Below are 27,575 nucleotides of genomic sequence, written 5' to 3' on the forward strand. Positions count from 1 at the left end.
TTTAAACTTTCCTTTTTTTTTGGTCATAAAATTTTTTTGGGATTCCATTGCAGCTATAGACCATTTTGTTTAACAATCCCATAGCAGCCGGTTGAACGTACCGGATTGACCTGATGGCAGTCCTTCATCGACAGGGGCTGCCGCCTCCACTTACAACACACTGCTACAACAAAAACATTTTGTTTAATGCTTTCTATTCAAAAATAGCACAATAAAAAATTTTAGAGTCAGGCAAAAGTGTGAATTTTTTTCTTCGTTTTGCGCTTCTTTTCCCCTTTAGAAAAACGTTCTTGGAATTAGAAAGAATGTGTTGAAAGTTGTTAACTGATTTTTTTTACTTTTTAAGTTTAATTGAAATTTTGTCCTAAAAAAACTTCAAAATTTTTTTTGTCTTAAAAATTTAAATAAAATTTTGATTTAAGAAAAATTTTATTAAAATCAGTCTTTACAAATAATCGAAAAAGGCCAACTACATGCCGAATTTTAACTTACGTACGTTAAAATTAAAACTGTAAATCAATAAGGTGAAATACATATGTGATTTACAAAAAGATTTAGATTTAGCGTTTTGTTAATTTAATGGAAGTGCATTGCTGCTCAAGTTACGGTACATGCCATGTATGTGTGTACGAGCACATTTAACTTTATCACTAAATAGTTACGTACCTATATACTCGAGAGTTTTTACAACTGGCTTTCTGATCTCTTTACTTCGAAGAGTAAAGAGATCATTCGCTTGGTAGCTTCCACTAAGAGAGTTAATTCTGATTTCCTTTCTCTTCTTCTCGCACATGAGGCTCAAAACCAGTTCCACCATTTATTTATGCTTCGTGCTCTCTCCATCGAACGAGAGTAATTATTTTGCCAGCTGAGGGCTTGCTTATTTGAAAACGTGAGCTCATTGTATTCGGTATTATTGATTGTGCTTCCATCTAGAGAACACAGAAGACAAACAAAGCGGCAACGACTTCCATATACATTAAACTACCAAACTACCTACAACCATTTCTAAATTTTTTGTTGTCATCCGCCGTCGAAGTATATAGCACCAAAACTTAACACACTCATTCATTCATCCATGGCAAACCTGCTTTTTTTTGGCAAAGAGGGAATATCTGTCGCTGTAATATATTCAATTTGAACGTAATTTCAATTGGGAATAACTTGAACTGCCATCTTTACCAACGATTCGGTTGTGCTGTTTGCAGAAAATACAACTCTAAAAGGCTACGTTGAAGGCACTTTACAACACTGAAATTTGACATTATTTTTGTACATTGACAGCAGCTGCAGCAGCAGTAGTCCGTCCTATTAGCCGTCAGTTTATATTTGTCAATTCGTGCTACTGTGAAAAAAGGTCAATCGGTACCAATAATATTCCCAAAATTCAACAAAAATGTAAATGCTTATAGAAAAGAATAGCTTCAACAGAAAAATAAATATTTAGTGGTTGTTTGGTCCAAACGCGAATATACAAGCGGTGTTTTGTTCTGTTTTACGGTTAAAATTTGCTGCTACTCGAACAGCTGTCGAGATATTTCAGTGCCGTGTGTCGTCGTGTGATTTCAATTTATGTGGTTTGGTGTGTCCCGTCGTTGTCGAAGAAGTTGTGTTTATTTTTGGATAAAGCCTAGCAATACTCTGCGATATATATACATATATATCTATACGCACCGTGCACTATTTACAAGCTATAGGGCAACAAATTAATATTGTTGTTCGAGCTATTGCTGCTTATGTTGTTATTGATAACTTTTCGTGCAGTATTCTTTCTTTCTAAGCGCTAGAGCTTTTGTGCAAGTGTATCAATAGCTCACCCCCATCGCGGCAAACATAATTCGAAAATTTATCTTCTCTTGGTCGAGTGAGCCCCGTCTTCTATTAGGTACGGTAACGGCATCGTGGTGGATAACTTCTACCTGAGAATGGATCCTTCGCGCGGTGATTCGCGCTATAATCTAAACTACTCAATGAGTAGTATTGGACTCTCATTGGCGGATCAGGCAGACATGTACGGCAATCCAGCCGCAGTGGCAGCTTTGGGTCGACCGCCCAGCGCTGGTTTATTACAGAGCATGGGCGCTGGAGGCGGTGTGGGCCTTGCATCACGTTCGGCTGGCAGTTTAATGTCTAATCCTTCTCAGTGCCAATCTTTGAGCAACAATTCTGGAAGTCATGGTTCGGGTCAGCAGCGTGGCATCAAACGATCTGGCTCCGATTGTTACGATGACACCCATCACCGTGTACCGAGTTCCGGCGGTAGTGCGTTATCAAATATTCAAGGTCTCGACAATTGCGGAGGAGCCAGTAGCAATGTGTCACACGGGGGTGGTGCTGCTGGCAATCAGCAACCACACTCCAGTGGTGCTGGAGGCAATGTTGCTGATGTGATTGACGATAACTACAATTCGTTGCAAAGTAAAAAATCACCTCCAGCGAATGGGAAAAAGACCAAAGGACGTGTCAAAATCAAAATGGAATATATCGATAATAAATTGAGACGCTACACCACATTCTCCAAACGTAAAACGGGTATCATGAAAAAGGTAAGTCCAGTCATAAAGTACATTTTTGTTCCATACCACTGGTTTTTCCTTCAACGAACAATGGTCAACGAACCATCCGCCTTTCTACTGCATTTGGCAAAGTGTCTAGTTAGTTCCTAACAATTTTATACTCAGTTACATTACGTTTGTGTCTTTGCCCGCCAAAACATTGTTTTCTTTAAAAAGTCTACCCATCCAATAAGAAATTGTGTTGTGCACGCATATCGATCCATATGTATCGGAAAGTATTCTGTTACGCCGTTTGCATTTGTATATTTAGACAGATAACAGGCTGGGTCGGCAAGAAATAGCTAAACTCTTTTTTGAGATATAGTACACTTTAGAAGTTTGTCGACAAAAATACGCAAACCCAGTAGTTGAATGCTAAACACAATGCAACGGCAAGCACAACGATAAACGTTTTTTTTTTTTTTTTTTTTTTTTTTAGAAGCGTGGGTATTAGTGTACATAATCCAAGGCAACAGCATATACCTATTCACCTTACACAAAAACTTAGTAGTAACCATTGTCGTAGCAAGAGCCAAAAGCAATGACGGCGAAGATCATATTATGTATTTTCGTGAGTTTCGGCGTTTCTTCTTTTTGATGCGGCATTTTGTAATTCATTGTGGGACAATGACAATAGCGGGCAATTATTTAAAGTATGCTTATGGTTTACGCTGCTGTTGCACGTTAAACAATGGCCTGTACTTGAGGTTTTTTTTTACTTTTACTGCTGCAAATGGTTTTTATTATTGTTATTTAGAATCTTGGAGTACTTTCTGCAGTACTCATTAACATTGTATAAAATAATACTTCATCGATCATTTCTATGCTATAATTGCCTTAGATTACTATGCACATTGAAGCCGACCGATACGCATGAGAGTAGGAACTATGTTTTTGTTTAGTATGCAGTCAGGGACGTACCCAGGGGAAGAAGGGGGTGAGGTCCCATGGACATGGCAAAATTTCAATAAAATACTCTCTAAATACCAAATTAAGCTCAGGCCTGGGACTCAAAATTATTTGTCTAAGGACACAACTTCAAAGAAATTTTTTCTAATAGAGTTTTTTGAGATTTTTGGCAAGATAAAAAAATTTGCTAGAGACATAATTTTCGCCCAAATTACAAGATTAAATTACAAGATTAGTGTAAGTAACCTTTTTTAGGAATCGAAATCACCATAAGATATCTGCACAAAAGTGTTTAAGCGGCAAGCAGAACAAAGTTTAGCTCTTGTTTTATGACCAAATGTCTGCCTGGACGCATAAGTGACTAAAATTGTCCATAAAAAATTTGCAATATTTTCATCCATTTCGCAGTTACAGAAGAATTTTAAGAAATTTTCGATTTCGAACCACAGTGAGGTGGGCCGCCCGAAATGAAACCCTGACTTAGTTTTCTTCTATCGTTGAAATATTTCTTGAATTATATTTTCTCTATATCCAAGTGCCATTCGGTCGTAATTGTATAGCCTCTCCCACCCATCTTCCATAACGCCATTCAAAATACTCATAAGATCTCTTTCTTCTAAATGTGTGCTTCTCAAAAATGGCTGAACCGATTACTTTGAAATTTTCACAGATTGTGTAGGTTGGTCTGGCGCATTGCAGGAGACTGAAAAATGGGACCCGACAAGCCCTGTGTGGGTTGGTCACCCAGTTGGACTGGGCTCAAGGTATGACAGCAGCAGTTTGTGAAGCATCTAAGAAGGAATAGTCCTCACCGCAAGTATCCAGAGTCCTGAGGAAGAGTGGTTCCACAGCTTTCTCACCTGCCCCTGAATGCGTATGGAAGCTTAACAAAACTTCACATAGCTTAACATAGGTGTGTGGAGGATAACTATGAGAATCACGCAGGCCGGAACTTTGAGCTCCAATGATGCTCGATACGACAAGGCGAGTTATTGGCGACTTTAACTAACCAATGGCCATCATGTTTCCGCGGCGATCGGTCGTATAGACCGGAACGAGCTTGCACGCCTACAAGAGCTTGACGAGGATCGCCACCTCCAGATGAAAATGTGGCTACAATAACAACAACAACCAGATATGGGGAAGTTCGCATGTCAACTAAAGGGGTGATCTGCTAATCGAATATATTATAAGTTGCAATCTGGCGATTTGTAATAAAGGGGATGAACCAACCTTTATTACCAGGAACAGGCCGGAGGTACTAGATATTTCCTTTGTATCGGAAGATATATGTGGAAGAATATGCGACTGGGACGTGTTGGATGACCACAGCTTCTCTGATCATTGTTATATTAGTTTTAGCCTTGGATAAGATACTGCAAAAGTGTTCCCTAGTCTAAACAGAAGAAAGGCGGACGGCGATACATTTTTGCATAAATTCTGCACGTCTATCCCCTTCTAGACCAGAAAAGGAAGTGGAAACTACGGAGGAAATAGACATAGCCCTGAATGACTCGCTTGTGTCAGCATGTCCTTGTGCCAACCAAAGGGCAAACAGCGACCTCCATGGTGGACCCCACAGCTGGTTGGTCCAAGGAAGGACTGCAGAAAACTCTTCAACAGAGCAAAAGCCACAAAGCACAAAACGATTGGAACATCTATAAGGCTGAGCTAAAAAAAATTAAAGGGTGAGCTGAGAAAGGCTCAGAACAAATCCTGGATAGAATTCTGCAGCTTCGTGGATACATCTGAGGCCTCTAGAGTAAGGAAGATTCTGTCCTCGAGACCTTTCACGGTGGGGTATATTCAGAAGTCAGAGAATGTATGGACAATGTGTAGTGAGGAAACACTAGAGCTACATGTCGCGGGAAATTCTCGTCGGAGGCTATTACGGAAATTGTGTGTGAGACGAAAATCCTTTGGGCGATAAGAAGTTTCGACTCCTTTAATTCGCGAGGCCCTGATGATATATCACCGGTTGAATTACAAGTTGTGTCTGATAGACTGGTTCCCTGGCTTAGGGAGATATACTGTGCTTGTATCAGAATGTCATATATACCTGTCGGATGGAGGGACACGAAGGTCCTTTCCCTTCCGAAAGCAGGAAAATCCTACCACACGAAGGCGTTATTAGTCTGTCATCCTTTATGCTGAAGACTCTTGAGAGGTTAATTGAAACATATCATAGGGCAAAGATCCCTTTGGATCACCTGTCGGGGCAGCAGCATGCAAATAGTAAATGCAAGTCCACTGAAACAGCCCTTCAAGACCTAGTCGTCTACATAGAGGGTTCTCTCGCTGTTAAGGAATATACAAGTGTAGCGTTTTTTGATATATGATGCTTTAAATAATGAAAAACTGACGCCAATCATGAAGGAGACATCAAATCTACCGTAGGAAAGTTTATTAATTGTTTACATACTAATAGATGCATTACGGCAGGCTTGGGATCTGTGGATCTAAAAAAATGGGTCAGCAGAGGAACACCACAAGGAGGTGTATTGTCTCCTCAACTTTGGAATATAGCCATTAACAATATGTTATTGTCTCTGGAAGAAAAGGGGTAAAAGTGGTCGCATATGCTGATGGCGTGGCAATTGCGGTTAGGGGAAAGTTTCCCAGCACTCTAGGAGATATACTTCAGGAAACTCTACGTGTAACAGCAAAATGGGCTACCGAAAGTGGTAACGGTATAACTCCGTGCAAGACAGAAGTAGTTCTTTTCAGCAGGAAATACAAGTTGCCTACAGTGGAACCTGTCTCCTTGGGTGGAGAGAATGTTACATTTACAGAAAGTGCAAAATACCTGGGTGTTTTGCTGGACAGGAAATTGAATTTCAAATCCAATATTTTGGAAAGGGCAAGAAAGGCAACTCTTGCCCTACAAGGTATAACAATGGTGACAATAAACATCGTTGCCGTGCTTCCATGTAAATATTGAAATGTTCTTATACTTCCTTTCCAGCCCATACCACCGACTTTGTATTTCTGTGCTGTAATCACTCAATCAATTAATCACTTTTTTTGAAATTCCTATGTTATGAAGTTTAAAAAACATTAGGTTTTGTGAAATCACATCAAAAACCGCCGAAAAGTCTAAAAAAAAAAGCATAGACTTACATTTTCTCATTTAGTTTTAGGTGAACTATTGATACTAACTCATATATATTGCAAAATATTGCAAATTTTGCCCATGAACACGTATCAGTGAGTGCAGTCCGATTCAAGTTTGAGCTCAATGATAAGGGACCTCCTGTTTATAGCCGAGTCCGAACGGAGTGCCGCAGTGCGACACCTCTTTGGAGAGAAGTTTTTCATGGCATAGTACCTCACAAATGTTGCCAGCATTAGGAGGGGAAAATCACCGCTGACATTTTTTTCTGATGGTCTCGCCAGGATTCGAACCCAGTGGTTCAGCGTCATAGGCGGACGTGCTAACCTCTGCGCTATGGTGACCTCCCATATATATTGTCTACCATCGAATATCCTGACCTGAAGCCTGCTTGAAATTCATTTAAAATTTTGTTTTTTTTCTGGCCACTGCTTCATGCGATTATTTATAATTCCCATTTTGGCAGAAGAATCTAATTTATGTCAAATCTGCTCCCTATAATGAACCCGTATTAATCGGATCCATTGCTCATCTTAATCAATTTTTTCGTTCGTTTGATAATGTCAATCATTTTTTTTTGCGCTATAATTTTAAATACTAAACACCAAATTCTTTTGCTCCCTAATTTCTAAAGCTTATCTTGCGTTGCCACTTATTCAGATAGATGTACGTCGCACGTAGCATATCGAGTTCAATTGAGGATGCTTAATAAATATACTGTGCAAACAGAACAGAGGCCTAAACATTTGTCAATGTGGATGTAGTTTGCCTTTCGATACTTTTAATTACAATGTCATAAGAAATTACAGGCGTAGATGGAGGTGGAGGTGTTGCAATATATATTAAAAAGAAATTTTCGTTCAAAGTTGTTGGGAAATCTAAAGAAGAAAATAAAATAGAATACCTTTTTCATAGAATCAGCTATACACAAGCGAAAAACACTATTTGGCGATCCCAGCTGGGACATGGAGGTCCGACTTGTATGGTGTTCATAGCTGTCACGAGAAGCTCAGCTGCAAGCTACCGGGCGCGTCCACAGGTTGTGGATAGTCGAAGGCTCCATATGGAGAACGGCGGTCGCGGACAAACAGCGGTATCGAGTGGAGTGTCTATGATGCTCGATATGACAAGGCGAGTTATTGGCGCCTTTAAATAACCAATGGCCACACTGTTTCCGCGGCGCTTGCTCACATACAGGAGTTTTACGAGGATCGCCAACTCTACATGAAATAGTGGCTACAACAACAACAGAAACTAATTGGTTGTATTTAGAGACCGAACTGACTTGCCCCCTATGAATCGCTAATTACTGCCATGATGGACATAACATTAATTTTTATCGACCTATTCATAGCCGTTAATTTGAGCTACAATATACTCAAGGATACTAGATAGACGTTTCCTTTAGGTCAACTGGATTTCATGGCATAAACACCACTACTCCAAAACACTTTTCAAGCTGTTCTAGCAGTCTTTTAGATATTTTCCTGGTAGATAGTCCTAGCAAAGTCTTACGTTATGATCAGTTAGGCGTGCCATGTTTTTGAAGACATGATCTAATCTTTATGACCTACGAATTCAACCCACCACCGTAAGTTGAGCAACAACCATATTACAACTTTTCCAAAACTAATTTTAACACGCCATCATATGAACTATCCAATATTGACTGGACTGCTATCTGTAGCATTCAATCTCAAATGACCAACTGGACTTCATCAACCAAAATTTAACCTACTTTCAACAATATTCGATGCCGCTTAAACAACAAGAACCAGAAAGGCTGATCAAAGCTGGTTTAATGTGAATATTATCATGATTTCCGAAAGTTAGAATTGATGTTAACAAAGCAAAAAAAAAATCGAAAGGAACATACTATAAGAACAGATTCCGTACAGCGATGGACTTGAAGAGCAAGTGGCAATTCATCAAAAAAATTGGTATTGGAAGGTCAAACAGCGATAATATCGACGCAAATCCCGATGAAATTATTTAAAAATGGGTATCTACTCCCTACTCTACTAAAAACGAACTTAACTCCAATTCTGTGTATCCATGTGATGTTATTAGTAGCTGCCTGTCCGTAAAATCAAATGCTGTTGGACTTGACAACATGTATCCACAATTTGCAAAAATCATCTTGCCAAGCACAACGCCCTATATAACCCATCTGTTCACCATAATTATAACAACGGCCCAATTTCATACGACATGGAAACATGCTAAAATACTCCCTATTTCACAATCAAACTCAAACAATGAATATCGTCCAATAGCCATTTTTCCGTACCTATCAAAAACGTTTGAATGCATTATACATATGTATATAAATGGGCGAAAATATTTCAGCGACATAAATTACTCACCGTACATCAATCTGGGTTTCGTTGCCGAAAACATACGATTAAGTATTGATGACGGACTCGCAACACTTCTTCTCTCACTTGACCACTCAAAGACTTTCGACTGCGTCAATAACGATATGCTATATGGAAAACTACAACACAACTTAAATTTTTCTGTTACGACTGTGAGTCTGATATCAAACTACATAAACTGTCTAACGCAGTCGACTTTTAACCGTTGCTGGTAAAACCTATAGTCCTCAAGGCTCTGTTTGTCGAACTAAACTGTTGAATTAATTACCGAGCATTTCGAAACATATTAAAATTCATATGCACGCAGATGATGTACAAATAAATTTAAGCTGTCCTAAATCGCATCTATCAGGACGTGTTGATGAACTTAATACGGATCTACAAGTGGTCGATACATGTGTCACAGCCAACAATCTTAGCATTATCCCTAAAAAATCAAACTTCTTACTGATAAATAGGTTAACCTAACCTACTGATAAATTACCGAATCAATGCAATTACGTGCCAGCAATTGGCAAAGATTGGTGATTAAAGTATTTCCCAAATCTCTAAGGCAAAAAAAGTGTGTGAGTTCTTTAATCAATCACCAATATGGAGTGATCGAGTTGTTGCCGCCATAGGTATGATGACTTTCTGCGTTCCGTCAATATAAGTTGAAATCATTGAAATATTTTTTCTATTCCTCTGTTTCATTCTTACTAGAGGTGTGCACGTGAGTTATAGTGTCAGCCTGAGTCACGTTATTCGTGAATGAGATCCAAATCCAATCACGTGATTGTGTGCGACTGTGATTGAATTAAAACTTATCGTGCGAGAGCGTGAGTGAGTGAATTCATACTCACGCATTAATCACGGCTCACGATACCCTCACAACTCACGATAAAATCACAACTTACGCTTAAAACCAGTAAGGAAAAGTAAAAGTTGGACGAAGCCGATCACCCTACACCACCTTGTCTGCCTGCGACTATCAAGCAATTCTAAGAGCATATAACATTTTTTAAAGTAAGCAATAAAATTGTGGCTGCTGCAGCCATTTTATGCGCAAATTGAGATGGATAGTCAAACACCTCATTCATAGTTTTGTAAAAATCGGAACAAAAATGTGGCTATAGCAGCCATAAAAGGCAAATTTTTGGGCCGATTTCTTCCAACATATCGCTCTTCTAGGGTCAAAAACGACATGTGCAAAGTTTGATGATTATCGGGTAACAAATGTGATCTGTTCCTTGATTACAAGAATACATGGACATACAGACGGTCATAGCTAAATCGAATCAGAAAGTGATTCTCAGCCGATCGATATACCTTAAAATAGGTCAATGAGTGGAAAATTACTTACGCGCACATCTGTATTTTTCACCACGATAGTTTCAATTAATGAAAACTCCTAACATATTCAAAAAATTCCGGATAGAGACACTTGCTTTAAGGCCGTATACATTGTATGACAATATTTTGAACTTTTTCATGCCATTGATTGTTAACTCTTATCGATATGAATTTACAACAGTTACATTGAATATATTATTGGGTTGCCCAAAAAGTAATTGCGGATTTTTTAAAAGAAAGTAAATGCATATTTAATAAAACTTAGAATGAACTTTAATCAAATATACTTTTTTTTCTAAAGCAAGCTAAAAGTAACAGCTGATAACTGACAGAAGAAAGAATGCAATTACAGAGTCACAAGCTGTGAAAAAATTTGTCAACGCCGACTATATGAAAAATCCGCAATTACTTTTTGGGCTTTTTAATTAAACGGAATGTCGAAATTTAAGTAACCCCATTCCATTCTTGATGAAATGGCATAAGTATTTGACAAATTTTCAAACAGTTTAGCTTATAGAAGTTTTTTAAAATAAAAATTTACTGGTATGACATACCGTAGACATAAATGGTCTATTTTAAAATTTCATATTAAGTTTTATTGAAATCACAAATTCAGATTATGTGTAAGGTAATATTAATTTAAACAAATATACCAAAATCTCACTTTGAATTAGAACAAACATTTTATTGAAGTAACATCGGATCATGTTTAGCTTGGCCAATTCTAATGTGACTCCCGCCAATAATGTTTTATTCTTTGTACTAAAACATTTTTAAGCTGAAATTAAATGCTCATTCAAGATCATTAGATAATCTCAATAACTCAAATCGAGAAATCTGGTTTCATGGGTTGGAAGTCATAACATAAGTCTTTGTGCACAAGTTTAGCTAAATCGGGTAATATATACGCCTTGTAGGGGCTGAAGAAGTCAAATGGGAATATCGGTTTAATTTCGGCTCATTCACAATTCCAACTGATCCACTTTAATAAGAAGTATTTGGGAAAACTTTGACACACGGAAACATGAAATGTCATGGCGTTCGAGAATTTATTCCGAAATTCGAGTAGTACCATCCCATGCATGTGATTTTAAAATCCCACGGTTTAAGGAATTCTTCTTCATTACTGTGCACTTTTAAATTCACAGTGGAATATAATTTATTTATTATACCCTCCACCATAAGATGGGGGGTATACTAATTTCGTCATTCTGTTTGTAACTACTCGAAATATTCGTCTGAGACCCCACAAAGTATATATATCCTTGATCGTCGCGACATTTTATGTCGATCTAGCCATGTCCGTCCGTCTGTCTGTCGAAAGCAGGCTAACTTCCGAAGGAGTAAAGCTAGCCGCTGGAAATTTTGCACAAATACTTCTTATTAGTGTAGGTCGGTTGGTATTGTAAATGGGCCATATCGGTCCATGTTTTGATATAGCTGCCATATAATCCGATCTTGGGTCTTGACTTCTTGAGCCTCTAGAGGGCGCAATTTTTATCCGATTCGAATGGAATTTCGCACGACGTGTTTTGTTAAGATACCCAACAACTGTGCCAAGTATGGTTTAAATCGGTCCATAACCTGATATAGCTGCCATATAAACCGATCTTGGATCTTGATTTCTTGAGCCTCTAGAGGGCACAATTCTTATCCGATTTGAATGAATTTTTGCACGAAGTATTTCGTTATGATATCCAACAACTGTGCCAAGTATGGTTGAAATCGGTCCATAACCTAAAATAGCTGTCATATAAACACATCTGGGGATTTGACTTCTTGAGCTTCTAGAGGGCGCAATTCCTATCCGATTTGGCTAAAATTTTGCATGACGTATTTTATTTTTACTTTCAACAGCTGTGTCAAATAAGGTTCAAATCGGTTCATAACCTGATATAGCTGCCATATAAACCGATCTGGGATCTTGACTTCTTGACCCCTAGAGGTCGCAATTATTATCCGATATGCCTGAAATTTTGTACGATCGATCCTCTCATGACCATCAACAAACGTGTTTATTATGGTCTGAATCGGTCTATAGCCCGATACAGATCCCATATAAATCGTTCTCTCTATTTTACTTCGTGAGCCCCAATGGGCGCAATTCTTATACGAATTGGCTGAAATTTTACACAGGTCTCCAACATATAATTTAATTGTGGTCCAAACCGGACCATATCTTGATATCGTTTTAATAGCAAAACAACTCTTTTCTTATATCCTTTTTTGCCTAAGAAGAGATGCCGGGAAAGGAACCTGTACAAATGCGATCCATGGTGGAGGGTATATAAGATTCGGCCCGGCCGAACTTAGCGCGCTTTTACTTGTTGTGTAGATAAGCTTGACGAAAGTAAGTGTACATTAATTAAAAAAAAACTATATGTATTGACGAAAACGCGCGCTACATTATCTCTGGGGGTGGCTAGGCTAAGCCGACCAATTAAGTGGGTGTTTATTTGTTTGATAAACAGTATCTTATTCTCTTCCTTTACCTAAAGAACGTTTACCCTAAAAAAACAAACAAGTAAAAGCGGGCTAAGTTCAGCCGGGCCAAATCTAAGCAACCCAAATTTATACAAAATAAATTTAGTTGAAGGGCATTATTCTACGTACCAAATTTCTGTCAAACCAGCAAAAATTAAAGATCTAGGGACCGAACAAGAATGACCAAGTGACCGGTTTACATGGGAGCTATATCAGTTTCTTGACCGATTTAGACCGTACTTAACACAGTTGGAAGTCATAACAGAACACTATGTGCAAAATCGCAGCCAAAGCGAATGAAAATTTAGGCTTCCAGGGGCTCAATAAGTCAAATCGGGAGATCGGTTTATATGAGAGCCAAAGACCTTGCTAGGTGGGGGAGGGCCATTTCAACATTATTTTTTAAAGACTACAAATTTGTATAAAAAAAAATGTCTAACTATTTTTTCTAAAGATTAAAAGATTAATTCTTATGATTTTTTTTAAGGACTAACTTTTAGCAAAAAACCCTCTAGAAATAACCTAACCCCGAGAGTCAAAATTTCAGTCGAAATTTCAATAAAAGATTGAATTTTGCGACACAACATTTTGCATTAACATTTGTTAAGTATTATGCTTATCTGTCCCAAAGAACATTTTCATAAAAATTTTCTAAGACCTCGATTCCGATTTAGATGAAATTTTATATATTCATAGTTTAGAGAAATTTTAGTGACGTAGCATTTTTTTAAATAGTTTGAATTCTTACAATTTTTGAAAAAAAAATATAACTCCATTAAGCGAAGAAAGCTGGATTTAATGATTTTGGCATAAAATCGCACCTGCCGTCAAAAGAAGTAGAATTTTTGCCATAAATTTATTTGTTTAATATAGAAGCTATCAAATGCAACAAGACATAAAAACAGATCCTCTACATCTGACTCATAAGAATTTTAAGAAATTTTTTTTGCCGATTTTCGACAAGCGAATTTTGCGCCAAAACATGATGGGAAATATTGTTGTAACTGGGTTCAGTTGTCCACTTTATGCCTAACTCGAGCTAGAATTTTTTTAAGCCAGCTCTATGTTTGGGTATTTTTTGCCGTTGATGGAGTAATGTAAATACCGAATCGTTATGCTATATCTTCAAAAGATAACATTTTTGTCATTGTTTCAAACGAAAAAATATTAAAAGTTTCTTTAATCCAAAATCTTCATGGAATTTCCTTGCCAATTTTTTTTTTATAAAAATTGCTCCGAATGACAAACATTAAGCAGAAAATTTTCTAAGACATAATTCTATATGAATTTTCTCTTAATTCTCGTTTAATTTTTTTAATTGAACTTTCATCTATAGAAAAAAAATTATTTAAAAATGCCTCTAGCGAAATATTAAGCTTGTTAGCCTGAAAAATTTTCCAATGAATAATTAGTAATATTTAATTATAAGTTTTTTGAATTACATTAGCAATGAAATGAAAAATACTATTTTTTAAACCCCAAAAGGATCACCCAGATTAATTTACATTTTAAAATAATTATTTCAAATCATATATTGTAATTTTTTAATTGAAATTCGTATTTAAGGCAATTGATATGGAGCTCAAAGTGATTAAGGAACGAAAATTCTAGTAGAAATTTGTTGGTTCTGTTGCCCTTGACCCTAGATTTGAGCACAATGAAATATTACTTTAAACATTTTAAAATTTACTTTTTGAGTTTTTGATTTTCTTCTGCGACAATCTTTTTACAATGAAAGTATTTTGCTAATAATGATTTCCTCATGTGTTACGTAAAACATCAGTGAACTGATCAGGGCAAGAAGGAGAGCCATTCGTCGTATTCATGGTCTCCGGGCCGAAGAACAGCCATCACAATCTACCGTGGACCCTGTTATAGTACCGGATATCTGGAAAGTGGGCAGTGATGCCGCTACTGAAGCCTGAAAAGGAACCGAGTAAGGGGGAATCGCACTGAGCGATCTCCCTTCTCTCACCAGTAGCCAAGACGCTTGAGGGACTACTCCTTGCAAGCCTCGTTGGAGAATTTACATTCACCAAGCTTTGCATGCCATCACCGCACACATTTTCCGTGGCTTCAATCAATCCGGGCCATGTGATAGGACGGTCCTCGTGGGACTGGAAGACCGTACTCAACGAACTTACCTCCTATTTCGCAAGAGATCTGAAGATATCTGCCACCAAATCTGCAGTCACATTATTCACTACATACACGCATGAAGTGTATGTAGTGAAGAAGCCTTAAGGTAGATCTACATGATCTAGAGCGTGGGGTTTAGTGCTACAAGAGAGAACCTCTAGATCAAGCGACGTATGAAGCGGGATTAGACAACATTCATGCCGACAAGGTACCAGATGCGGTCAAGAGTTACCGGGTGAATGTGGTCCTTGGAGAACGACCGCCTCCCATTGCACCTGAAGAAATTGACCTCCCACGGCAAACCAGAGTAGTTCTGGCTCAATTACGTTCCGGCAGATGTAGCCGCCTCAACTCCTACAGAGCAAGGATTGATGCCGACGTGCAAGAATTGGTACACGCACCCCATCTTAGTCACAGAGTTCCTGGATACTCAACAGAATAAAGCAGAGGAAAGATAGAACACAACAAAATGCTACAACAACAACACCAACAACGTCTACCTCAACGAGCTTGCCTCATATTTCGCTGCAAGAAATCTGAAGATATCCGCCACCAAATCTTCAGCCACACTGTTCACTACAAATACGCGTGAGGTGAATTCTGAGCTGACTGTGATGGTCGATGGAGAATTGATTCCGACCATCAAGTGTCCCAAAATACTTGGCGTCACATTTGACAGCTCCTACACTTTCTCCCCACATGCCACAGCAATCTGCAATAAAGTCAAAAGTAGAAACAAGGTCCTCAAGTCACTCGCTGGCAGCACTTGGGGTGCAGACAAAGAAACCTTGTTGACCACGTACAAAGCAATTGGCCGGTCTGTGGTAAGTTATGCAGCGCCAGTGTGGTCACGTCAGCTTTGTGACACGCAGTGGAATAATATTCAGATCTGTCAGAATGCCGCCCTCCGAACTGCGACGGGCTGCCTCCTTAGTTCTCATGTGGACCACCTCCACCAGGAGACAAAGATCCTACCAGTGCGAAGACATAACTACATGCTGTCTAAGCAATACCTTTTGGGCTGTTATCGCAGAAATCATCCAAATCATCATCTTGTGGATAGATACCCACCGCCCAGAAGCCTTAAGGTAGATCTACATGATCTAGAGCGTGAGGTCCAGCGCTATAAGAGAGAACCTCTAGATCAAGCGGCATATCAAGCGGGTCTGAACAACATTCATGCAGACACGGTAGCAGACGCGTTAACTGGCTACCGGGTGAATGTAGTCCTTGGAGTACGACCGCCACCCATTGCACCCGAAGAAATCGACCTCCCCCGGCAAACCAGAGTGATTCTGGCTCAATTACGTTCCGGCAGATGCAGCCGCCTCAATTCCCACAGAGCTAGGATTGATGCCGACGTGCAAGATGTATGTCCCGACTGTAACCAGGGACCGCACGATACACGTCACCTGTTTAACTGCCCGGCCAGACCCACTCGACTCAGACCCAGATCCCTGTGGACGCACCCCATCTTAGTCGCGGAGTTCCTGGGTCTTGACACTCAACAGAATCAAGCAGACGAAAGATAGTACACAATAAACTGCTACAACAACAACAACAACAACACCATAGTCCGATAATATATTTTTCGAAAGAGTATTTTTTAAGTCCAATTACATGGCATATATGAAAAAATAACGTTAAATCAAAAACAAATAAAAGCGTGCAAAGTACAGCCGGGCCGAATCTTGGGAATCCACCACCAAGGGTTCTGCTAAAAATGTATACAAAATGAATTTAGTTGAAGGGCATTATTTTATTCTACATACCAAACTTCTGTCAAACCAGCAAAAATTGGAGCTTCTAGGAACCGAACAAGGATGATCGAGAGACCGGTTTACATGGAAGCTATATCAGGTTATAAACTGATTTGGACAGTTGTTGGAAGACTTAGCAGAACATTACATGCAAAATTTCAGCCAAATCAGACAAAATATGGGAGCTATATCGGGTTATAGACCGATTCGGACCGTACTTAACGTAGGTGTTGAAAATCTTAACGGAACACTACATGCATACTTTCAGCCAAATCGGTCAAAAATTACAGCTTGTAAGGACTCAAGAAGTCAAATCCAGAGATCGGTTTATATGGGAGCCATATCAGGTTATAAACGACCAAAACGGAATTGTACTTGGTACAATTACTGGAAGTCATAACAGAACACTATGTGCAAAATTTTGGTCAAATCGTGGCGTAAAAAGTCAAATCGGGAGATCGGGTAAAATGGGAGCTATATCTAAATCTGAACCGATATGGCCCACTTGCAATCCCCAACGACCCACATTAACACAAAGTATGTGTGCAAAATTTCAAACGGCTAGCTTAACGCGGTCGACCGCTTCCGTGATTTCGACAGACGGACATGGCTGGATCGACTCAGAACGTCGAGACGATCAAGAATATACATACTTTATGGGGTCTTCGACGATTATTTCGGGGTGTTACAAACGAAATGACGAGATTAGTAAGCCCACATCCTATGTTGGTGGGTATATATCCTTGGTGATATAATGATAAAGATAGTCCGTAATGCCAGTTACAGATAAAGCTTTAATATTTTGAAATATAATGAAAATGGGTGTGGAAAAATATATACACCAGATAAAAGAGAAGTATGTGAAGTTTTATGTCAGATATTATTAAATGATATTCACATAATTCCCTAAAAATATTCCCTAAAAATTGAATATCAAGAGGTGAAAGGCCTGTAAAATTCGCTAGTTACGCCAGATTTGATGGCCGTTGCATATACTGGCGAAAGATACGAATGTTTATCACATCATTTAAAGTGAAGCTTTTAACTATTAACTAGGAAGGTCACTTTTTTCAGGTGCAATGGGAGATGGTCGTTCTCCAAATACTACATTCACTCGGTAGTCATTTACCGCATCTGCTACTGTGTCTGCATGCAAGTTGTCTAGACCTGCTTGATATGCGTCTCTTCTGTAGCGCTGAGCCTCACGCTCTAGATCATGTAGTCTACCTTAAGGCCTCTGGGCGGTGGATATCTATCCACAAGATGATGATTTGGATGGTCTCTGCTGTTGATGTAAGTCGTTGGGGATTCCAAATGGGCTATATCGGTTTAGATTTGGATATAGCTCCCATATAGACCGATCTCCCGATTTGACTTCTTGAGACCCTGGAAGCAGCAATTTTCATCCGATTTGGCTAAATAGTGTTCTGTTATGTCTTCAAACAACTGTGCCAAGTGCTATTCAAATCGGTCTTTAACCTGATATAGCTCCCATCAGGAACGTATCCATGGTTTTAGTTTGGGGAGGGCCCACCCCACATTTTTTCAAAATCGAAACTTGTCAAAAGTTTTCTCTTACTGTGACATTTAAAAGATACATCAAAAACAATTTTTTTTTTCTAAAATTTTGCTTGCTATTGGTTGCAACAACTGAACCATCGGCGGAGACATTTGGTTTAAGTCAGAGCCGAATTTTGTAATGATTGCCAACACACTATTTATAGGCCGATCCTAATCATTCAAAGCCTTCAAAGTGTGGTTGTCTTTGCGAATATCGTAGTTTAATAATGATAGTTTCGGCGAATCAGCTTCATTATTTTGATGAAATTTTTTCATTTGCGCTCATTTTGCTCTCAACTTGGTTTAATGATTTCAACAGGTTATTGTTTGGGTCGGTCTATTGGTTGTTAATTTCCTTTATTTTCATAAAATTTTACGCAAACAAACTGAAAGCATTAAGCATCTATAATAGTTAACAATCCCACGGCAGCCGGTTGTAGGTACCGGATTGACCCGATGGAGTCAATCCGGAAACACACCGCTACAACAACAACATAATAGTTAAATATTTCGGACTTAATTAAAAATCGTTTTCAAAATTTATTGGAGATAAAATAAGAAAAAGTGGTAGAACAAAAAATCAGAAACACGAAGAGATTTCTACCTTATTGCAGTTGCCATCTTTTTTCTTTCCTTGCCCACTAATTGATATCCAACGACCCAACAGAAAACATAAGTGTAATATAAAAGTTCTAATAGATAAAAGTCTGATGACTATGTTATCTTAACACATTTCTTCATTTATGGTGTGTATTAAGATCGTGTTTCACAGAGAAAATTAATACTTTTTACGATTACTTTTTGTAGATAATAGATTTTCAAGCAAAAGCAGCCTTCGAAATCCATGCCGATGCTTGGCGAATGGAAATTCTCCAACGAGGCTTGCGAGGAGTAGTCCCTCAATCGTCTTGGCTACGGGTCAGTACGATTTCCCCTTACTCGGTTCCTTTCCAGGCTTCAGTAGCGGCATCACTGCCCACTTTCCAGGTATCCGGTACTATAACAGTGTCCACGGTAAATTCTGATGGCTGTTCTTAGGCTCGGAGACCATGAATACGTCAAATGGCTCTCCTCTTAGCCCTGGAGAGTTCACTAAAGTGGCGAGAGAGCCGACCCAATCGGCCTTCTTCTGATTGATAAACATCCAGCGCTTAGAGGCTATGTAGTCGGGTGGTCAGTCGATGCTGTTGTTGCCTATATTGCCGCACGGAAGAAGTCGGAGGGGTCACATAGTCCACCGACGAGCACGCAGAAGGCGACGTCAACGCTGCTTGCGACCCACTGCTGTCTATGTTCGAACAGCACCTTGCAACTATTCAGTGCGACTATTCTCCCGTAGTGACTGTTGGAAGCCATGAGGACAATTGCTTCGTTTCGCATTCAGAACGCGGCAGATATGTGTTGTAGTTGTTGATGTAGCTGTGTGGTGTAGTTGGGTGCTCAATAAATTGTTAACCACAATAGTTAATTCTGATTCTGTTATCTTTGGTCAATTGAAGGCAATTGCGTCTTGACATGTGCTTCCTGATGGGTTGTTGGTTGATCTCTTTGCGACCACAATTTATTGGTACCAGAGCCTGTGTTGCATCGTTCTCGGCTTGTCCCAAATATTTATTCCGTCTGTGATCTTTGACCAACCAGTCAATCTCTCCGTTAAGTTCACTTATACTTATGCTGCCAGGGTATGTCAGGCGAAGCTCATTACGATCCTGTGCTAATCTCGCTGCTTCGGCCGGGAAATTCGGTCGGGAAATTCGGTCTGATGGTCAGTATTCCACCGGCTGGTATGAAAATTGTGCGGAGAACCCTTACTGCGCCGTGAACATCCGAAGCGGGTGGCTATCGACGAAATGAGTCTTTAGAATGTCTCTGAATCCTGACCAATTTGTCTTCTTCTAGTTAACGCATGTTCGGCGCTCGTAGACTACGAAGTCATTCGGTCGACGAAGCTCTATGGTAATTGGAACGTGGTGTGAGGCGATGGTGACAATCGCTTGCCAAGTCGTCAGGTCTATCAAATTTACGCTGACTATCGTAATGTCAGGTGAACTAAAGCAATTTGCCACAATCCTGGTTTGAGCATCGTTGCTTATGGTGTCTATATGTTTCGCCAGATCCGTACTTCTCCGGTTTCCATATAGCCTGAGGGCCAGAGTCGGTGGGTGTTAAAGTTTCCCATGACTTTTGCGTTTCCCGTTGTTGTTGTTGTAGGCACATATCTACAATATATGTGAGGTGGCGATCCTCGTCTAGCTCCTATAGGGTGAGCATGTGCCTGAAGATATATTCCGAATATAAATAGTAGAGACACAAAACGCTTTATTACCGGAGCGCGAGAGAGAGTGACAGAAGAGTTAACAGGTTTCCTCTAAAGCGTTAACAGAGCTCTGTTATTTTTTATTTGTATTTTATTATGATAAACACCATGCAAAAGACAATGTCTTATATTAAGCATGGGTTGGTAGATTGACAAATACAATGAGTTCAACAAGTTTTCATTTAAATAAAACAATAATTGGTAAAAAATATTTAACAATTCAAGCAAAGTAACTAAAACAAAATTTAAATAAAAAAGGTTAAACAAATAAAAATTAAAAAAGCATATACTTTATATAACCAAAAAAATATAGAAATTTAATAATATTTAGTACTTTTTGTAAAGGCTGGTAAGAATAAACAAAAAACATACCACAATATGGAGTTTACTTTGTATGTTTTCAACCAAAAGCGTAAAATAGAATATCAATGAGCGAGGTATAAAGAAAATGGCAAAATTAAAAAATATTCGGGACAGGGTAATGGGCAGTGCTCTTGGAGACAATTCAAGAATTCCTCCAGGTACTACTACACCTTGTTGGAAAGCCTATAGTTCGGGCTTCCCAAAACATACTTTTATTCGAAAATCAAAAGGATGGTTTTCTTATATTCCTGTGTTTCTTAAAATAAATTTCGATAAAATGCTGGACAGGATTATGTGCAGTGATCTTCGAGGCCATTAAAGAATTCCTCCAGGTACTACCACACCTTGTTGGAAAGCCCACAGTTAGAGCTTTCCAAAACATACTTTTATTCGAAAATAGAACGATTGGTTTTCTTAAAAATAATGTCGACAAAAATGCTGGACAGGATTATGGGCAGTGCTCCTGGGGGCCATCCAAGAATTCCTCCAGGTACTACCACATCTTGCTGGAAAGCCCATAGTTAGGGATTTCCAAAACATATTTTTATTTGAAAATCGAATGGTTGTTTTTTTATATTCCTGTCTTTTTTAACAAAATTTTCCAAAAAAATGGTGGAAAGGATTATGTGCAGTGCTCCTGGAGGCAATTCTAGAATTCCTTCAGGTGCTACCCTACCTTGTTGGAAAGCCTACAGTTAGGGCTTTCCAAAACATATTTTTAAACGATATTTCATTTAAATTTAATTTTGCTATTTTCTTTACACCTCGCCCATTGATATTCTATTTGACGCTTTTGGTTCAAAGCATACAAAGGAAACTCCACATTGTGGTATGTTTTTTTTGTTCCTTCTTAACAGTGTTTACAAAAAGTACTGAATATTATTACATTTCTATATTTGTTGGGTAAGTAAAGTATTAACAGAGCTCTGTTAACGTTTTAGAGGAAATGTGTTAACTCTTCGTTACTCTCTCTCGAGCTCTGTTAACATTGCGGGTTGTGTCTCTAACAGTTATATTCCGAATTAACCTTCACGCACATACGGTGAGCAACCTCATTCTGGTTCAAAGGACCGAACGTCGTGGGAACATGATGAGGCGATAGCCGGATCGGCAGTAGGACACTGGATGAAATTAAACGTTAAATAGTTCTATCTCGGTATCAGCACTGATCGCCATCATTTCTCACTCTATCTCTTCGAATGATGTTGTAGTCATCACAGTTGTGACGTAGAGTTGAACTTCGCGTCTTGTATAGCACCAGTCGTGACGGCGTGCCTGCGCACAGGAAGGTTTTTTGGTAGGGGGCAGCCATACTAGAACTACAGAAAAATATAAAAAATCCGAACACTCACTTACATTTGAAAAATAGGAATTTTGGGGGGGGACTTTGACCCGATAGCCCCCTTCCCAAACCTAGCTACGTCCCTGCCTGCGCGTCAAAATGTTTTCAAAATTATTACCTATAGCTTTCTTGGGAGTTATGAGTAAAGTGTTTTGGCTAATTTTTGGCAATTTTTGGCTTAGCTCATAAAACTGATAATTGTCGAAGAACACCGCTGATGAACGATTGGAAACCCAGAAACTGCAGTGTGGTTAGGTTAGTTTTGAATGAGAGTCTGCCATCAGACTCACTTATACGTATTCGGTCATTGTTATACTAAGGAAGAGGAGAAAGTAGATGCCTTCTAGTATCTACCATTGAACCATCCAGATCGCTTTAAAAAGCCCAACAACTTGCGAGTGTTCACCATTCGCCAGAAAAAAATGACAACCTAAAGTGGAACTCCTTCTGACTGCCAGTGCGGGGCACACACATAGCAGATGTTCTATAGTCTCTTCGTCTTCGACGTTCTCACAGTTCGACAAATGCTACTGGCAAGCATCCGTCTATCAGCATGTTTTCCGATCAGACAGTAACCTGTCATGACAGACACTATAATTGAGAAGTCTGTTATAGCCAGTAACTTCAAGTCTAGATTAGGCCATATAGTTTTGCAATGCTCACAGTCACCTCTTTATAACCATCTATCATTCGTTGTCCTTCGGGACTGATCCTGAAAACTTAGCTAACTTGTCGCCAGAGGCATGCCCACAGATATGGATTATATTCTTTGGGTTTTTACATTGCTGCTGATTCATCACCTATTGTCTACAAAAAGATAAATATATCAAAAAAGTTGACATTAGGTTAGGCTAGTTTAAGTGGCAGTCTGGCATCAGACTCACTTAGACGTTCTCGTCCTGTCATGACGGACACAATGACTGAGACGTCTGTTCTAGCCAATGACAGTAAAGCGGTAGACCTATTAAAATCTAGATTAGGCATAGTTTTGGAATGCTCACAGCCCCCTCTTTGTGACCATCTATTATTCGTTGTCCTTCGGACCTGGTCCGCTAGAGACATACCCACAGATTCCTGTATCCCTGGAATGTGTAAGATTGTTCCTAGTCTCGCAAGCTCTTCCGCTTTTCAATTGCCTGGAATATCTTTATGGCCCGGCAACCAAAATCCACACTGCCTGGAACATCGGATATTGTATCAAGGATAACACAATGTCCGTGGCCGCCGCATGACCAAAAAGAAAGCTTCCTTAGCCTCACACTAGTGGTCAAAGCAATTTGTTTAGCCACGATATCCAGAGGCATTAGGTGCAGCATTAAATTCAGTCCATCAGATGGTGTCGCCCTCAGTGTGGCTGGGATGCACAAACAAGCCATCCTCTTGATCCGGCTGAGTGTCGAGCAGTAGGTAGACTTTTGAAGCGGCGTCCACCAGGCCACAACACCATATAGAATTATAGGTCTGACAACTACGGTATATACCCTATGCATGAATCGCGGTTAAACCCCCAAATTTGGCCAAAAGCTCTCTTGTAGGTATATTAGGCAAGAGTTGCCTCTCTTGCCCTGTACAAAATATTGGATTTGAAGTTCAGTTTCCTTATAGATGTCCGTATCTTGTGGTACTCTTGTGGCTTTCGCTCTGTTGAAGAGTTTTCTGCAGCACTTCCTTAGGCCAACCATTTCTGGGTCCACCATTGCTGTATTAGCAGACATTTACAACTACTTCAACTAACTAAATCTGCTGTTTTAACTACACAAGTCTGCTGTTACTGTTACTTGTTTCATTGTTACTTAGAATGGACTCCAAAGACCCAAAAGCAGTGGTGGTTGTATCAGGCCGTAGCATGTTGTCTGCTACTGAGACTTGGAATGGTGGAGCGGCTGCGCCAGGCTTTTTACGAAAACACCCGGTTCGAGTCTTAAGGACAAGGCCGAACCTATTTTATCTTTGCGTGTCTATAATTTGCCTACACTCATTGAAAAAAGTGGACGAGTTGGTAGCGTGCTTGGATTGCCAGTGCTGGGGTCGTGGGTTCGATTCCCGCCAAAAGCCTTGGTCTGTCGCTACTGTGGTAACACAATGAACCTAAAAAAGTCTAAGTGAGTCTGTAAAGGACTGCCACTCTTACCTATCTTATCAGGTACTAAGCAAAAAGTTATTGTTTTAGCATTATATTACCACTTATCTTATTGGATTTTAGTGCTCATGGCATGATAAAAACGTAACATTATATGATATGGCAATTTTTTTAGTTGTCTTTATTGAATGAGAATAAAATCTTTTTATTCTTCACTTAAAAATTCTTTTAGATATATTTTCTCCATCATTTATTTAGTTTTTGAAATATGTACTCTTTGCAGAGCTCACTTGCGTTTGAAATAGCCTATGGCAACTAATCACGCTAGACGCCCTGAGATGATCGTTACCTTCATGCGCTGTTATTGTACACCATTTCGCTATTGGGGTTGGCTGCATAGATTTGTGAGTGTAGTATGCGGTTGTGATGACGTATGGTTTGTTAGTTAATTTGTACGGCATGACCTAACATGACAATGGCATGTTGTCACTGCTGCTAAGGGTTTATTCAATTCGGCTTGTGCATCCATTAATTAGTTTAGCATCATCTAAGGGTATTTTAAAGAGCCATAAGTCCTACATTTCGACTGTATCAACACACCCACAACATCTTCAAATAATTTGAAAAACTCGCGTGGGTGTTTTGTGATGAGGGACCCAAACATTGCATCGAAATCGAAGGCGCACCCTATACAAGGCGCAAAAATTTGAAAGTTTGCATAGTATCAGTGTTAAATTGAATCAAAATGAATTAAAAATTTCGGTAATTCCAACCATTTTTTGTATTTATCAATAAAAAAATTAAGTGAAAATTTAAAAAATTTCAATAATTTTTTTTTTTAATTGGATCAATAAAAATAATAATTGTTAATTTCAAATGTTACGGCGAACTACGGTCTTTTCTTGTATATTTGGGATTTCCTCCAACGTTGATATGGTATGATGGTTTGACTCCAATGTATATGTGCAGAACGCAGTTCTCTTCAATCACAGAGAAAAATAAAAATCTATTTTAATCACGAAACTAATTGAAATTGCGATTGAAAAATTTTCACTAAAAAAATTGCTTATTCAACTAAAGAAATACTGAAAGCTTTTGAAATTTCCAATTTATATTTTAATTGCTCCAATTTGTTAAATTTTCAATTGATTTTTTAATTGATCCAATGAAAAAAATGATTGAATTTCCACAATTTCCAATTAATTTTGTTTTAAGTTAACATTGAAACTGCAAATGTTATACTCAAATTTTTGCGAAAAGCACTCTGCGTGGGATGTCCCTTCTTGGTTCAAATATGTTTAGATCCTAAAGCCCGAATTGGAGATTTATGTTTGGGTCCATGATCACTCCTCAAAAAACAACCCCGTGGGTTTTTTTTGAGAATGTCGGGGGTGTGTTGATACAGATCTGCCGAAATGTAGAACTTATGGGTTTTTAAAATACGCTTCCTATCTCTATCTCATATAAAAGAGTCGTGTGATTGACTGACTTACTGATACCTGAATGATCACTGTCCAGTCCAAACGGCTAAAGTAGAATTATGAAATTTTGCACGCATGTACTAAGCAGAACTTAATACACACCTATACCTTTTAGTCATCGACTTCGAGCTTGCTTTTGACACAGTTTCGCAAAGTTCAATGTGGAACAAGCTGTCGCGAAGGAGTGAAGCAGGGTTGCATCCTGTCACTGACGCTATTTTTAATTTTAATAGACTCCGTATTAGAGAACTAATGGTAAGGCTTCCAATGGCATACGCTGGGGTATTAACGACTTCCTCGGAGAGTACGCGAATGATATATGCCTCATTGCGCATATATCGCTTCAAGCACATAAAGGCGAAACTGGAACGACTGAATGAAAATTCTGCCAAAGTAGGCATAAGGATAACCATAGCAAAGACCAAATTGATGAGTATAGGAAAATCGAATCTGACATCGCTCACTATAAACGACCATATCATTGACGACTTTGACAACTTCTCCTATCTTGGCAGCAAAATAACATAGGACGGAGGATCAGAGGCAGACATATGCGTACGTATCAACAACGACTAGAAAACTAGAAACGCCTTTCTTTAACTCAACAAAGTTTGGAGATGCAGTGACATCTCACAAAATACAAATGTAGAAATCCGGAAGAGGACTTAGTTGGCTTACATCCTACGCCGACCGAGCGATGATATAGCGAGAAATGTCCTAGACTGGAACCTAGAAATGGAATTGTCCTAGACTGGAATCGTACCGTAAGTAGGAGAAATAGTACGTTTAGTACCGCAATTGCCACTTTTTGGTACCTTTTTTGTTAATTGTGCTAGAGCCCATAGTAGCCTAAATTGGAAGGGTAAAGTTTTTGGACTTTTGGATATTTAGGTATTAAAAAGTACCAAAAAAGGTACGAAATAGGAGTATTTTCCTAGAGCGAACGGCTAGAATTAGAACTTCGAAATTTGGCTTAAATAATTGTTGTTGCAAAATAAAGGCGATTGATAAAAAAATTGAAAAATAGTACTGGAAAAGGGAAAACGTACGTTTAGTACCATATTTGGTACAATTTCGTATTTTCTTTACGGATTGAATTTTAAAATTTAATATGTGGGTTCAACTAGGAATTTTTTCACAAATCGTCCATTTTGGTACCAAAAAGTACCAAATAGTAGGAAATAGCTTAGTGAGTAAGCTTGAGTAAGAAGTTTAGAAACAATGCCCGTGTTGTTATATGGTTCCGAGACATGGGTACTTGTGAAAGCAGACGAATCACTGCATGCAGTTTTTGAAAGCTTTCTCTCTTCGTAAAATGTATTGCCCATGCATTGTATTGCTCTTCGTAAAATGTATTGCCTATTTGCATCGATGGAGAGTATCGGCATCATATGAACCACGAACTGAATGAGCTGTATGACAGCGTTACCATAATTAAACGTATCAAAATACAATGATTGCGTTGGCTAGATCATGTTGTCGAAATTAATGAAGACGCTCCAGCGAAGAAGTCTTTTGAAAGGACACAAACAGGGACGGCCTAGAGCGCAATGGAAAGATCAAGGGGTGGGAGACACTTTGAAACATGGTGTCAGAGATCATAGAAGGTGGGCAGAGAACGAGCTGCGTGGAACACTATTCTACGTTCGGCAAATGAGACAAATGTTCTGTCATAGCCAATTAAAGTAAAGTAAGTTTACCAAATGCGAAATGCTGAAATCGAACGAGGAGTGGAAACAGTACACCTTGACAGTTTATATCAC

At 39.0% G+C, this 27,575-nt stretch overlaps 1 protein-coding gene across 3 annotated transcripts in view; it reads left to right on the forward strand.

The window, feature by feature from the left end:
- Window positions 1-925: 925 nt before the first annotated feature.
- Window positions 926-27,575, forward strand: part of LOC106087752 (serum response factor homolog) — a 300,055-nt gene continuing 273,405 nt past the window's right edge. For 2 of the 3 annotated variants that reach the window (XR_009398310.1, XM_059368680.1), the window contains exon 1: window positions 931-2,546. Coding sequence is in view for 2 of the 3 variants with exons in the window: in XM_059368680.1 (XP_059224663.1) it covers window positions 1,926-2,546 (621 nt within the window). In the remaining variant the exon portion in view is untranslated. Of the gene's footprint in view, window positions 2,547-27,575 lie in introns of all 3 variants that reach the window. The other variant, XM_013252893.2, reaches the window with a different exon arrangement.

This window comes from Stomoxys calcitrans, chromosome 5 (genome assembly GCF_963082655.1).
Source record: "Stomoxys calcitrans chromosome 5, idStoCalc2.1, whole genome shotgun sequence".
Lineage (NCBI taxonomy): Eukaryota > Metazoa > Arthropoda > Insecta > Diptera > Muscidae > Stomoxys > Stomoxys calcitrans.